Source organism: Myxocyprinus asiaticus, chromosome 7 (genome assembly GCF_019703515.2).
Source record: "Myxocyprinus asiaticus isolate MX2 ecotype Aquarium Trade chromosome 7, UBuf_Myxa_2, whole genome shotgun sequence".
NCBI lineage: Eukaryota > Metazoa > Chordata > Actinopteri > Cypriniformes > Catostomidae > Myxocyprinus > Myxocyprinus asiaticus.
The window spans coordinates 32,580,274-32,593,747 of record NC_059350.1 but is presented as its reverse complement, the minus strand read 5'-3'; the positions used below and the strand labels follow the sequence as shown (position 1 = coordinate 32,593,747).

At 37.6% G+C, this 13,474-nt stretch overlaps 1 protein-coding gene across 3 annotated transcripts in view; it reads right to left on the bottom strand.

The window, feature by feature from the left end:
• LOC127443628 (sister chromatid cohesion protein PDS5 homolog A) overlaps positions 1-13,474 on the bottom strand; it is a 54,080-nt gene that overhangs the window by 19,364 nt on the left and 21,242 nt on the right. For all 3 annotated transcript variants that reach the window (XM_051702341.1, XM_051702340.1, XM_051702339.1), the window contains exons 3-16: positions 9,559-9,762; positions 9,244-9,330; positions 5,854-5,951; positions 5,438-5,564; positions 5,252-5,332; positions 4,565-4,705; positions 4,302-4,417; positions 4,101-4,195; positions 3,857-4,002; positions 1,769-1,920; positions 1,518-1,631; positions 1,281-1,362; positions 1,021-1,069; positions 792-931 (exon numbers count right to left, since the gene is read on the bottom strand). In XM_051702341.1, the coding sequence (XP_051558301.1) occupies positions 792-931; positions 1,021-1,069; positions 1,281-1,362; positions 1,518-1,631; positions 1,769-1,920; positions 3,857-4,002; positions 4,101-4,195; positions 4,302-4,417; positions 4,565-4,705; positions 5,252-5,332; positions 5,438-5,564; positions 5,854-5,951; positions 9,244-9,330; positions 9,559-9,762 (1,632 nt within the window). The remainder of the gene's footprint in view (positions 1-791; positions 932-1,020; positions 1,070-1,280; positions 1,363-1,517; positions 1,632-1,768; positions 1,921-3,856; positions 4,003-4,100; positions 4,196-4,301; positions 4,418-4,564; positions 4,706-5,251; positions 5,333-5,437; positions 5,565-5,853; positions 5,952-9,243; positions 9,331-9,558; positions 9,763-13,474) is intronic.

The window sequence follows — 13,474 nt, the reverse complement described above, 5'->3', positions numbered from 1 at the left end:
ACCAAAAGTTGATTAAATGACCATGGTGTTTGTGTGCTTGACTGGCCAGCAAACTCACCAGACCTGAACCCCATAGAGAATCTATGGGGTATTGTCAAGAGGAAAATGAGAAACAAGAGACCAAAAAATGCAGATGAGCTGAAGGCCACTGTCAAAGAAACCTGGGCTTCCATACCACCTCAGCAGTGCCACAAACTGATCACCTCCATGCCACTCCAAATTGAGGCAGTAATTAAAGCAAAAGGAGCCCCTACCAAGTATTGAGTACATATACAGTAAATGAACATACTTTCCAGAAGGCCAACAATTCACTAAAAATGTTTTTTTTTATTGGTCTTATGATGTATTCTAATTTAAGAGATAGTGAATTGGTGGGTTTTTGTTAAATGTGAGCCAAAATCATCACAATTAAAAGAACCAAAGACTTAAACTACTTCAGTCTGTGTGCACTGAATTTATTTAATATACGAGTTTCACAATTAGAGTTGAATTACTGAAATAAATGAACTTTTCCACGACATTCTAATTTATTGAGATGCACCTGTATATTCCTAAAAGACACGTCCACTAACACGTTAGATTGTGATATACATTACTTTGCCTCAGTGCTGTTGCATAATAAGAAAATTAGAAAATAATCATAAAACCGGTGAAGTATGATTTTTTTCTCAGGCCGTAATCTAACCATTAAAAATTCACACCGGTCATCTGTATACACAAATGTAAAAAATATATATAATGTGAGCATAAAAAGTGCAGCATTGAATAGCATCGATGTTTGTTATACTGACCACACACTGTTCAGCTTGTTTGCATGAGCAGGTGGGGCTGATAAGCAGATCAAGCTGAAGACGGAGTTTCTCATCTTCACCCAGAACTTGATTAAACTTCTTCATGAAGTCCTGTGCTTTTCCAGCATCTGGGAGGTTCTCTGTGAGAGAATGAGTTATTATACACTGCACACCCTGTAGTTTTAATAACTATACAACTTCAAGCAGGTATGTGAGTTTATGTGCTTACTAGCTATAGTCATTAGTTTCCCAAACATGGCTGTGGTGTTTGTTTCAGACTACAGGAAGAGAAAAGTGACAAAGTTATTATTCCACTGCACCAAAATTCATTTTTGAATTGCACAGTGTCAAAATAAGCACTAAAAAAAAATCTCTACTTTGATCACCATTACAAAATATGATCACTTTCACTAATGTTCATTTATTATCCTTTTTATAGAAAGATGATATTAACCAACTTTTACCAGTGTGTGTTTTGGTGAGACTTACAGTAGGCAGTTTGTGTAGGTCCAACAGTTCTCGAACCAGGCCCCTCAGCATATTCTGACACTTCCACATTTCATTTAGTGCTCTGAGAGAGAAAGAAACACTCCACATGATATATCAGTGAGATATTAGTGCTGCTATTAGTAGTGCGGTGATATGGTTTAAAACTGCCATATGAGAATCAGAGACTTTGAAATCTGATAAAGCTTTTAAAACAGAACGCAGTCGATTAAGACTCACTTGACTGCATTGGTATCCAGACAGGCGTAAAGGTAGTACAGACACTTCATCTTCTCCTCAGTATCCAGACTATGAGGAACCATGTACTGTGCAAAGATCTTCTCCACCAGCAACCTAACACACACACACACACACACACACATTAAGAACATGTGGTTTTAATTTCATACATTCTGAATTGTTTTAAAAGATTAAAAACAGTGTCAATGAAATGATTACATCTATTATGTATAAGTGTGTATGGCTCCTACTTGTCATCTATGCTGTTCTGGTAGTAGATGTGTAGGAGTTTGTCTTTGATCCAGCTGACTTTCAGAGCGGTCTCTTTCCCAGCTTCATGGTGCAAACAGTACTTCTTATATAGTTGGGCCAAACCCATCATTCCTTCTTTACGGACACGCCACTGAATCAAAACATAAAACTTTTTTTTAAACATCAGGGGCCTCAAAATTGAGGGATATGTGGGGTACTGCTGTTTTTCCAATAGCTACATTCTCTTTACATTCTACACAATTCTCCCATCACTTTACCCATAGAACAGAAAACAACCAAAAACAGGTATAATGAGACATGAGAAGTCATAAGAGCATAATTTATTTTTAATAACACACTACCTGAAGGATAAAAAGTGTGTGGGGTGGGGAGCAGAAGTGAAAAAGGCATTATGGATAGAGAAGATTTGTGAGGTTTAAATTAATGTGTGGTACAAATACTAGGGCTTGTGTCTGTCATGTATGCTAGTTGGATTCTTGGAGAGACTGGTGTGTAGTGTTGTGTGGTTAAGTAGTATGCCGTAAACGACCAATTTTCATAATCGACTAGTCGTTCGGTTGTTTGAATGACTAGTTTACTAGTCGTGTTAAAGATAATAATGTATAATTTCCACCTTGAACACATTTTCCTGAACACGGAAGTGTTACATGATTCACCTGTTTTCAATTTCCAGTCTCCAGTGTATTCAGCCGCATCAGCGTTTATTCTTAGCGGGTAAAGTATTACATTTGTAGAAACGGTCAAAAAAAACATGTGGCTCTACAGTGCAGATACGTCACAGAGTCGAGATGACCATTTATTTTTACAGTGCCTCACCCAATTAGATGACATGGTCCGAGGTTAGCTATGTTGATATCATTAACTACTTTGAGTTGTTTTGATAGCTAACAACAGCGCAAGTTGAGCGTGAAATTACTTTTTACTCCAAATAACACTTAAATGTTTGTTGTTCTCCACCTGGATTGCTTTTACATTGCATCTTGAGACCAGAAACAGAAAACGGGCAATTAGAATCATCATGGCGCCACCCAGTGGATGCTCAGGAAAACTGTGGATGGACTCCGTTTTGATCATGTTACCCAGATCAGACACATTTCAGAAGGATATATGGATGCCAAACGCAGCATTTCAATATGGTTACTAATGGTTATATAACAAATAAATAGGCTAAATAACTATAATGACTTATTGCACAAAACTATCATTATAAAAATTAAGAAGAAAGCCTTCAATTCGGAGTGGAACAAAATCGCTTATGCGCATCCTGAATGCAGAATGAGGCACTTCAATATAAACAGAGAAATTGGGAGTCTTAAGGCGATCCTCGCTGCATACTTAAAAGTGCAAAACTGCAAGATAATGCAGGTACACTTCTACAGCAGTTCATGACAAGTTTAAACATATTTTACAGTAACTATTTAAGCAGTTTCAGACAGAATCAGCAAAAGATTTTAATCTCTCCAAAAAACCTCAAATACGGGAACATAACTCACAGCAGAGGATTTAATTTCTGACAGTGATTGTCTTGTAATGTGTTGTTGATGCAACGCTTTGATGTCTGTAACAGCAGCGGTACATAAATGTACTAAACTTAAAGCATAAAAAAAGAGAATGTTTTACTGTGCTGGCTATAAATCACAGCAAGCTATAATCATGCAAAAACACTCTCCAAGAAGTTGCATCTCTCAATCAATTTGAGAATCCCATTAAAACCACCACCACTAAAATATTAATGTTAGTAGTCAACCCCACTAATCGACTAGTCAGTTGTTGGACGACTAGTCGACCACCTTGGAATATCCATACTGAGCACGCATTAAAAGAGACGTCTATGATCGCTGCCCCGCCACTAGGAGATGTTCCTGAGATTAATGGGGCAAAACATCTATGATGGGTGGCTCCCAGCAGTTGACCCCGCAGCTGGACTGAAGGAAATTTGCAGAGGTGCAGCAGACATTAATGCCTAGCAGGTTTTGACAGCTAACTGTGCACCTGATTGATTGATACCATTTTTTCATATCATGATCATGTCTGGATCAGATGTGGTAAAAGTGCATCTTTCTCACTCTCTTGTCCAGCATCCTCTCTCTGACGAAACCCAATAGTTGATCATTCACGAGATTCAGGTCTTTCTTTCCCGCGTTGATGATGGTCACAATGACATCATGTCTGATAGCCTCTTCTGGGTCATGTGATCTCACCTTCAGATATTCTGATGATGTCACAGACAGCACATTATGAGTTACAGAAGATCTAAATCAATGTGTAAAATGAAAACAGAAATCAGCTATGAAACACATTTAAACACACCTGTAAGATCCCTGGCAAGGTCTGGGTGGTTCATCAGGCAGTGGCTAGCAAACTTCACGCATTCCAGTCTCACAGGAACATGGATGTCATTGAACCTGTGGAATACAAACCAAACAGAAATTCAACAAACACTCAAATTCTAAAAACAACAAATTAGTCCTAAAGTCCATTTTTTTGTGTTTATTTTTTTAAGAACCTCACCTTCCCAGAAAACATTGCCAGAGTGGGCGATTCTGAGTGGCCAGTTCGGAATCCTTTGCTCCAAAGAGTTTAGCCAACAGTTTCACCACAGCCAATCTCTCCTCTCCATCATTACTCTACACAAACAACAACAAACGATAAAGATTTAGTCTGGCTCTACATGGGTTGGTGTGCAGGCTAGGGCACCAGTCACTGGAAGTTAATTTAAGCATTAAGAATAGATTTAAAAAAAATTTTTTTTAAGTGTATGTGTGCTTAGTCACCTTCAGTTTGAACTCAAGTTGTGGCATCACAGAGACGAGGAGCAGAGGGTCGATAGCAAAGAGCTCCTGAATGAGGTCAAACACGTGCTCAGATAGATCACTCACTGAGGACTTCCCCATCACCAACACCTGATTAAAGAACTATGGGGGGGGGGGGCGCGTGGAGAGAGAGAAAGAGAATGCTTAAGTCTGCATATACACATACAATCACAAATGAAAACTACCGCTGCCAAAGTTAAATTAAATTAAGCACCATTTAAACCTATTTAATGCAGTTGATGCATTTACCCTAATTTGACATAAGAACCAGGTAATTCTGTTCTGTGTGCTTTCCAAAGACTGTTTAGAATAGTCAGAACCTTTTCAAGAGCTCCACCACAGGAGTCCATGTTCAAAATACATTATAGGTAATTTATTTATTAAACCCAGTGGAACTTCTAAAAATAATAATTCAGTCTTTATATGATGGAATTTAATTATCTGCAGCTCAAAAAGTCTGAAATTACCTACAAGTGAAACCCTTTATGATACTATCTACCATAATAAGCAGGACTCCTGCAGCATCAATAAAATATATTTGATCCATTATATATTTTTTTTCTAATTGAATGCACTACATTTGGAAATGGATATTTTTTATTTTATTTTTTTAAATGGGATGATTTTGTGATATGCAGATTGACTTACTGAGGCGATGCATGTTTCAATGGTCTGAACGGTTCTCTTCAGAAGAGTCCTCGCCAGGTCATATGCCTGCTTATTCAAGTTCTAAGCATGAAAAGAGACAGAACCAAACACTGGTCAGATATCTGAGACTGGACAGGGTAATAAGTAATAAGGTGTAATTCAGAAACTAAGCATGTGATTGGCTACTTTGTGAGCAGGGATGAGGTTGATGAGGATTGTATCCAGCAGCTCCTGTGTCACTCCATCTCCCTCCATTATGATGGAGCTCATTAGGTCCAACATGTGCATCTGCACCTTTTGATTATGGCTGTTACTGAGAGAGAGGAAAAAATATAGAAAGAGAGTGAGTTTGAAACCAGAGACAGTATACATAAGGGGGAGGAAGCAGACCACTCTCGAAAATGAATGGGAGAAAATGTAACACTTAACATGGTGGTATGAATAAAAGTCTCTCCTTTCAGTCAAAAGAGTTCATCATATTTTTGATAAAGGCATCGCCTGTTTGTTTACACTATAATGTGCATGCGCATTAGTTGGCCAGCAGGTGATCTGGGTTAAAGTAAATTCATGAAAAAGGTACAAGAAATAAAATAATGACTCACTTGATGACAGAAAAGAGGGTTTTGAAGAGCTGGATGAAGATCTCATTACAGTCCTCCAATTCAAAACAGATATTGTAGGACTTCACCCATGCCAGGTTCTGTGTTAAGTCAAAGTTCAAAATTTCAGTTATGATAGTCAACAAAAATATTGCAGCAATGTTGCAGATGAACCTATTAAATTAGAATTAATCTGTCAAAACAGATCAGAGCAAAGGAGCAGTCTTTCTTCTGTATGCATTGAGTGGCACTGTGCCACTGCTGAATTATGAGCACCGCTATTAACTATTGACATTTCACATGGTTGTGTGATGTCACTGTATAGCAGCCCATCAAAGGCTGTTCGCGAGTGCGTACATAAACACAACAGAGAAGCAGGAGACCCGATTTGACAGACCTACTTACCTCTTCTAGTGGAAAGTCTTTTACTTAGATAACTTCTTTTGAAAAGGTAGCAGAAATATAGGGCTCCAGACAAAGTTTTTTTTTTTTTTTTTTTTTTTTTTAAAGAGGTCACACTGGTGCACCTACAGAGTTTGCCAACACTCGTTGATTATGCGCGACACATACGTTTTGATGGGTATGAGTAACAACGGAACGTAATAGTGCTAGCCACTACCCGGATCAATTATCAGCCGGTGTCATGATCAAGACACCGGCTCAATGAACAGCAGCACAAGCGCAGAGCAGTCTCATCCACGCAGCGAAAATCATTATAAACAGCGCTGCAAGAAGCGTGGCACGAGACGTGGAACTCATTTGAATTTGTCTGTGGAAAACCCCTATGAAAATCCCTAGTGTCTCTTGACTTGGTGATTAATCGAGTTTTAAACCATGTTTAATGGCACACTATTATAAACAACACTGACCAGAACATAAATAAGGCTGTACAATCCACACATCACCACCATAACAAAAATGTACCATGGATTTACTATAGTAACACTTACTGTGTTAACGATGGTATTTTGTCAGTAATGTGTTATACTAAATATTTGTATATTATTTCTATAGTCCTATTATATAATTAATTCCTGTTACAATTATGTCAGTTTCAAAAAGTTTCTATTTTGTTTTTATGGTTTCTAAATGTATAGGCTAGTTTCAGTCTTTTTAAAACAAAAATGCCAGTTTGTTTACTTGAAGTTACTAACTATCGTAGTAAGGAGCCATGCTTGGTTTTACCAGTGACTACCTCTGATCTAATTACAAATATCACTGTTAAATCTATGGACACTAATGGAGGAACTATGGCAAATTTTCAGAATTATTATGGACCAAGCAATCAGTTTTTCTTTGGTGTAAATCTGTTCTAGAATCTGATCTTTAAATGTAGAAAAAGTAACTGGCTTTGTTTGCCTTCAGAAATTCAAAGAGATGACTGTTGCTACCAAATCAGGTGTTGGTGCCACCATCTGTAGAACTTGGTGGCACCGGTGCCACCGCTCTCATATGTTAGTCTGGAGCCCTGACACGTATGTTCTGTTAAAGGTGTCATGAATTGGATTTGTATTTTATTTTATAATGTTCTTTGAGGTCCACTTATAATGTTAGTGTGATTTCTTTCATTAAAAGTAGTCATAATTTATGAATTAAGTGGTAATTTTCCATCCAGTTTTTTGGGGTGCGTGTTCTTGAAGACTTCAGTGTAAATGCCCACTGCTGTGATTGTGTAACATCTTTGCATGTGGATAAGTGTAAACGCCCCCGCCATTACGCGCTTGTGGGGTTGTTTTGAAAACTTCGGATGGATAAAAAAATGACAACTGGAGGAATTCATCCATACATGTTTGAGCCAGAGTCTGATCCCGAATTAACACCCTCCACAAACACCACGGATACTGCAGTCTGTGACAGCGTGGTAAGTAATCATTGTAATTAACTTGTCTATTTGAGTAATAGGTATTACTTTTATTGTTGTTTAAACCAAGACGCAACACAACGGTGTGTATCTTGTTACATAGTTTTTTTTTCCAACGGTGAAACATTTCTGTGTTTTACAAATGCTGAGTAACGCATGACAGTACCAAATAAAATGTAAATACATGGTGCGATCACATTTATAACTGTGAAAGGATACACTTATTGTGCAACATGTAAACATATACAGGATACATTCACCTGTGTTTGTCGCACTGTCGTTCGTCATAATCATCTTTCATAATATATTCAATGTAGTGACAAACGCATACGTTGTTCATTAAAAAAGGAAAGAAATTGTCTAAATATATTGATATCAATACTCTTTAGGTGCATCTATGGCAATTGTGCCATCACGCCAACAGAACAAGAAACTATATGCTGCTTAGAGATCCCTGTGCATTAAAACTAATACACGAGTGTCTAAAATCACTAGGATCAAATCAAATACTCAGTACACATCTAACAGTCTGTAACATACGAAGCAAAACAATTAACATGGATATTCACACTTGTTTGTTGTGACATCACTGTCGGGTCCAATATAGTTGGCACTGCATCAACTTTTAATTTAAGTCTCTCTGCAAAGCCTGCTTCAAACTGTGTCTAGTTTGTGAAAGACTCTTTGGCAAAATGAAGCGAGCAAACAAACACATTCTTACCGACGCAATCCGGGACTTCATTAAAAATAAACGTCAGCCACTCTTTCTTAAAGTTGGGATCCTTGCGAAGCAAATGCATGAGATCTAGTTTCCCACAACCTGGCACTGCAACGTCTTGACATCTTCGTGGCCATCGTGACACCTCCTGTTGCTCCAAAAATAATCTCACCGCTCTACTCTAACCGCAAGACCGGTGGGCGAGCCTAAGCAGTGTCGACGATAAAGTAGGCGCTGATCTGTTTATGCAGAGTCTGGCCTGTGCTGATGTAATACCTCACTATGACGTATTAGTGAGGAGGAAGTAGAGAACAAGCCATTTAGGCACCTTGGTTTCAATAAAGCCTTTTTTTGGACTAAAAAATAGTTTTCGGTTCTGAAATTTACAATATGTTTTTATAGTGCTATGAACTCTTTTATGACAAGATATCATGGTAAGTTTGATTTTCCAATTCATGACCCCTTTAAATAGGATTATACTATCTATTGGTGTTTAAGAAAAATAGTGAAAGCAATTCTCTGAATTGAGGCATTTCATTATTTGACAGTTATTACTACAGCTATCTGGGCTTCCAGAGCCCTTCAAGTGTCAAAAGCTCCCAGTAAATAATAAACACACACATGACAAGGCAAACATGAATAACCCATCTATAATGATTCTAAGGTCATTTTATGCTATTACTCAACCAATATCGGTAAATACGGGTCCAGCGTTGCAGGCTCGTGGACGCGCGCACAACAGCACCACTGCTGAAAAAAATCCTTGGGGAAACACTGAGGAGTGAATGAATTCATATTGAATTAACTTTCTTACCTCTAGCAAGTAGAAGTATCTGTTGAACTGAGGGCTCTTAGTGTCCTCTAGTCCCTTCAACTGCCGTGTAATAAAGAGAAATATTTCCTAGAAGGAAAACAGAGCATATGGTTTGAAATTTCGTGTTTTCACATCTCAGATGGGTGATGGGACTATGTACAGAATGACAGATGACAACATGACATGAGGTGTAAGTGTGTGATCTGAGTTGTCATTCATGAGTTTTTGGTGTGGAGTGTAAGCAAAAGGTAAATTTAGCATGATAGACTTGTGAGATCTACCTCAAGTTCATCTTTTAAGGAGTGCAAGTAGTACCTTGAGTTTATCATGTGAAGTGTACGGAGCCTCTGGGGCGTAGATCCTAAAGATGTCAGCGAGACAGCAGGCCACAAGCAACCGCACATCCTTGTTGGGGTTTCGCAGAAAGAACTCAGAAGCCAAGTGAAGAGCCAGAGCCAAATATTGTTGCTTTTCCTCCTCGGAGTCCTGATCCATGTCCATATACGTCTTCACCACCAGCTAGAAGAGAGACAGGTGTTATTTACGACTCATTTATATTCTTTCTTATGCATTACATTTCCAACAAGGAAAACATCCCAAACCATTTAAGCATTTTCTACAAGACTCATTTCCCTACACTTTAAACACTATTAACCTGTTTTTACAGATGGATTTCTGTGCAACCACAAATGTGTTTCATAGCCAAAGCCAGTGTGGTGAAACCAGGGAGTTCTAAGGTGAAAGCTCTACCTGTCAATCAACCGCTGCGATAAAACAAATTTGAAAAAGCGCATACATACATGCACAAGTACAAGGAACTTTTTCAATGTAATTGACATCAATATAAAGTGAAACAGATAAAAAGCACACACATCGAATGCTCAGTTAATACATTTACTCCACTAAAATATCTTTTGTGCTCTAGAGATCATGTTTGTGCCTAAACACATCTTTAATACCAGGCAATAAACCTGGCACACACACAGCATGAGTGTACAGGTTTTGCTATACTTGTGAGGACCAAGTATTGAGAATCAACCTGTTCTGTGAGGACATTTCTGGTTGTGAGGACCTTTTGGGTGGTCCCCACAAGGGAAATAACATATTAAATGATGTTTTTTTGAAAATGTAAAAATGCAAAAAGGTTTCTGTGAGGGTTAGGTTTAGGGGATAGAATCTATAGTTTGTACAGTATAAAAATCATTATGTCTATGGAGGGTCCTCAAAAGTATAGCAAAACCAACATGTGTGTGTGCGCGTGTGTGAGAGAGAGAGTGTAGTCAAAACTGATGCACTAGGTTTAAATGGTTTTCCTGTTTCTTCTTTCATTTGTCAAAATGACGGACAACATTTGGAATTATCCATCAATGCTTAAAAAATTTTTTTTTAAATTAAAATGAGGGACAATTTTCAGTTATCGCAACCTTTGAGTCGTATGACATCATCTTTCATTACAAAATAGGACAAAGAGTTAATTTTCAACTTCAGAGTGCACAACTTGTTTCCAAACACCTCTGCTTAATGTGTTATGTACTCCAAATGTGACTTTTGTGATGAGAGTACAGGTAAGGTTTTCTTCTGATGACACTTCCATACTTTTATGAAAGCAACAAAGAAAACCAGTACACCACTACTCCCGAGTTGCTCTCCTGTTTTTTTAGGCTTCCAGATCTTGCCTTCACAGGGCTTTTTTTCTGCACCAAAATTTTCTGCAGAATTGTATTGGCTCATATGCCAGTGTCATCACTCCTGGGAAAATCTGACACAAGAGGTAAAAGGTCAGATAAGACATGCAAAGACATCTTTGATGTTCGACTAGCAAGGATAAAAGTAAATTAAAAATCACTGTGTATTAAATCTGCTAAACAAGTAAACTTCGTTTTCTAAAAAAATGTCAGTGTTATGTAAATGGTTGTAAAAAAATTGTAATCCTTTGCCTCACTTGACATTTCTTAAACTCACAGGTTATCACTTTAATCAATATTTCAGTAACTGAGAAGGTGAGCTAACAACTACTGGGTTAATTAGTCATGGCATTCAAGTTAACAACCAACTCACTATATCACAAGCAGTGATGGTTAAGTTACTCAAAAAAGTAATTCACTACAAATTACTTCTCTAAAATTGTAATCAGATTGTTGACTTGCCTGATTACTTCGAAAAAGTGATCACATTACTAATTAATTGTTACTTTCTAGAACCTTTTCAAAGGAAAGCTTCTGTTTTTTTGCTCAATGACTTCAAATGTCTTTATTTCCTCTTTTATTCATTGACTCATTAGGGGATGCACATCCTTCAACTGTCACAGAAACACAAACAGAATAACATTAATTCATAGTTTAAATGTATTCTACAAAAATAGTATTTTAGAAATATCTGTAACCCAAGTAATGCACTTAAAAGTAATTGAAAGTCAGTTACTAATCTGATTACAACACATTAAAATGGAATGCCTTGCACTACTTTTTGCACAAAAAATTTAATTAGATTACAGTACTTAGTTACGTTGTAATAAGAGCACACCCAAAACTAATCACAAGGCTTTACTTTTGGTCATGTGCTTAGAATGTTACTACTGTACATTGTGTTCTTAAAAAATAAGTTCACAAAAAAATGAAAATTCAGTTACTGTTTACTCACCCCTATTTTGTTAGAACCATATGTTACTTTTTTTCTTAACACAAAGGGAGAAATTGTGAAAAAAGTTTGTACTCAGTGATGTCATACAATGGCAGTTTATGGTGACTACCTCTTCAAGCTTTAAAAGGATGCAAAAGTACAATTCAGAAGTCTAATAAATTATTCCATGAGACTCATGATTCTTATGAAACCATATGATGAGGTTTGGTGAGAAACAAACTGAAATCTAATGTATTATTTAGTGAAACTGTGGACAGAACTTTGATCTCTTGTGCACGTTCAAGAGAGTAACAGTTCACACAGCCCCCTCACGACATGGAACGTTCAAGGGAAAATGTGTTTTGTTTATCTAAAAACAGGTTCGCCACCGCGATAGTGACAAAAGAACACAACACAGCTGGAATGAAATTTAGGGTTTCCGATGCAAATTTAAAGATAATCTCGCATTCAGATAAAGGCTTCTCATCTGCACTGTGAAATTTTCAAGATGCGATTAAAGCTTTCACACAAAGTGTAACGAAACCAGCTTACGGTGACCCATTTGAATTCTAGTGATCATTTTCTAGTTTAAAGAGCTATGGAGGAAGTCAAGTAAAGCCTCTCAAACAGTTGGCAGCCCAGACATGCCAAACAGCAGTGAGGAGGAAAATTATTTGGTGCTATGCACCAAAATAACGTTTATTTTTATTACACATCATCACCTTTACAAATCATGATTTTACCTTAGTAAAAGTAACTATGATATTGACAAAAATGTTATAGTTTCATATTAAATAATCTATTAGGTACAATCTATTAGACCTAATTTTTCATAACAGTGGAAGTTGCAGTTAAAATTTCTAAATGAGTTTGGCTACTATTTTTATATACAATAAATACTATAATATACTATTATTATTATTTAAAACTAGCTAAATTAAACTAACCATAGGCCCTTTCCCACTGGCAGCACTAAAGCCCATTTTAGGTACTTTCCCCCGGGACTAGTACTTATTGTCACTTTTGCACCTAAGGAACTACAGTTCCTCAGAGCCGTTTTTGGGGGATTTTTAGCTCCTACTCTGGAGTAGGTACTTTGGGGGCATATAGGGACTGTTAGAGACTGTGGGAGATGCAGCAGCCTGTGATTGGTCAAAAAACTATGATGCAAAAAGCATTGATAAAGGAGGAGTCCACAGCCTCTTTCAACATGTTGTCCACCGAGTTCAGCGTGTGCTGCGTGGTAGTCTGACCACTTGTCTTCTCTCTCACTCCGGCTGCAGCACGCACAGCTCTTTTGCCCAGTTTAAACTGTTACATGAAGACACAGACTGCATCTGAAAATGGGAAAATGCTGTCTTCAGGGGCTGCGGTAGGATGAAATAAGGTGCTTTTTAAACTGTTCAGAGACCAGTTTCCTTTAGAACTCCATTCATCCAAAAACTTTGTCATTTAAAACATTAACTGATTAGGCAGCTGCCTACATTTTCAGATGCAGCCAAAGCTCATGTAAAACAGCCCTAACAAAAGTGTAACTCCGATCCCGGCGTCCTCTGTCAGTGTTGTTGATTTCAGTGTTGTTGTTTATATTGAATTGCATTGTTTACATTTT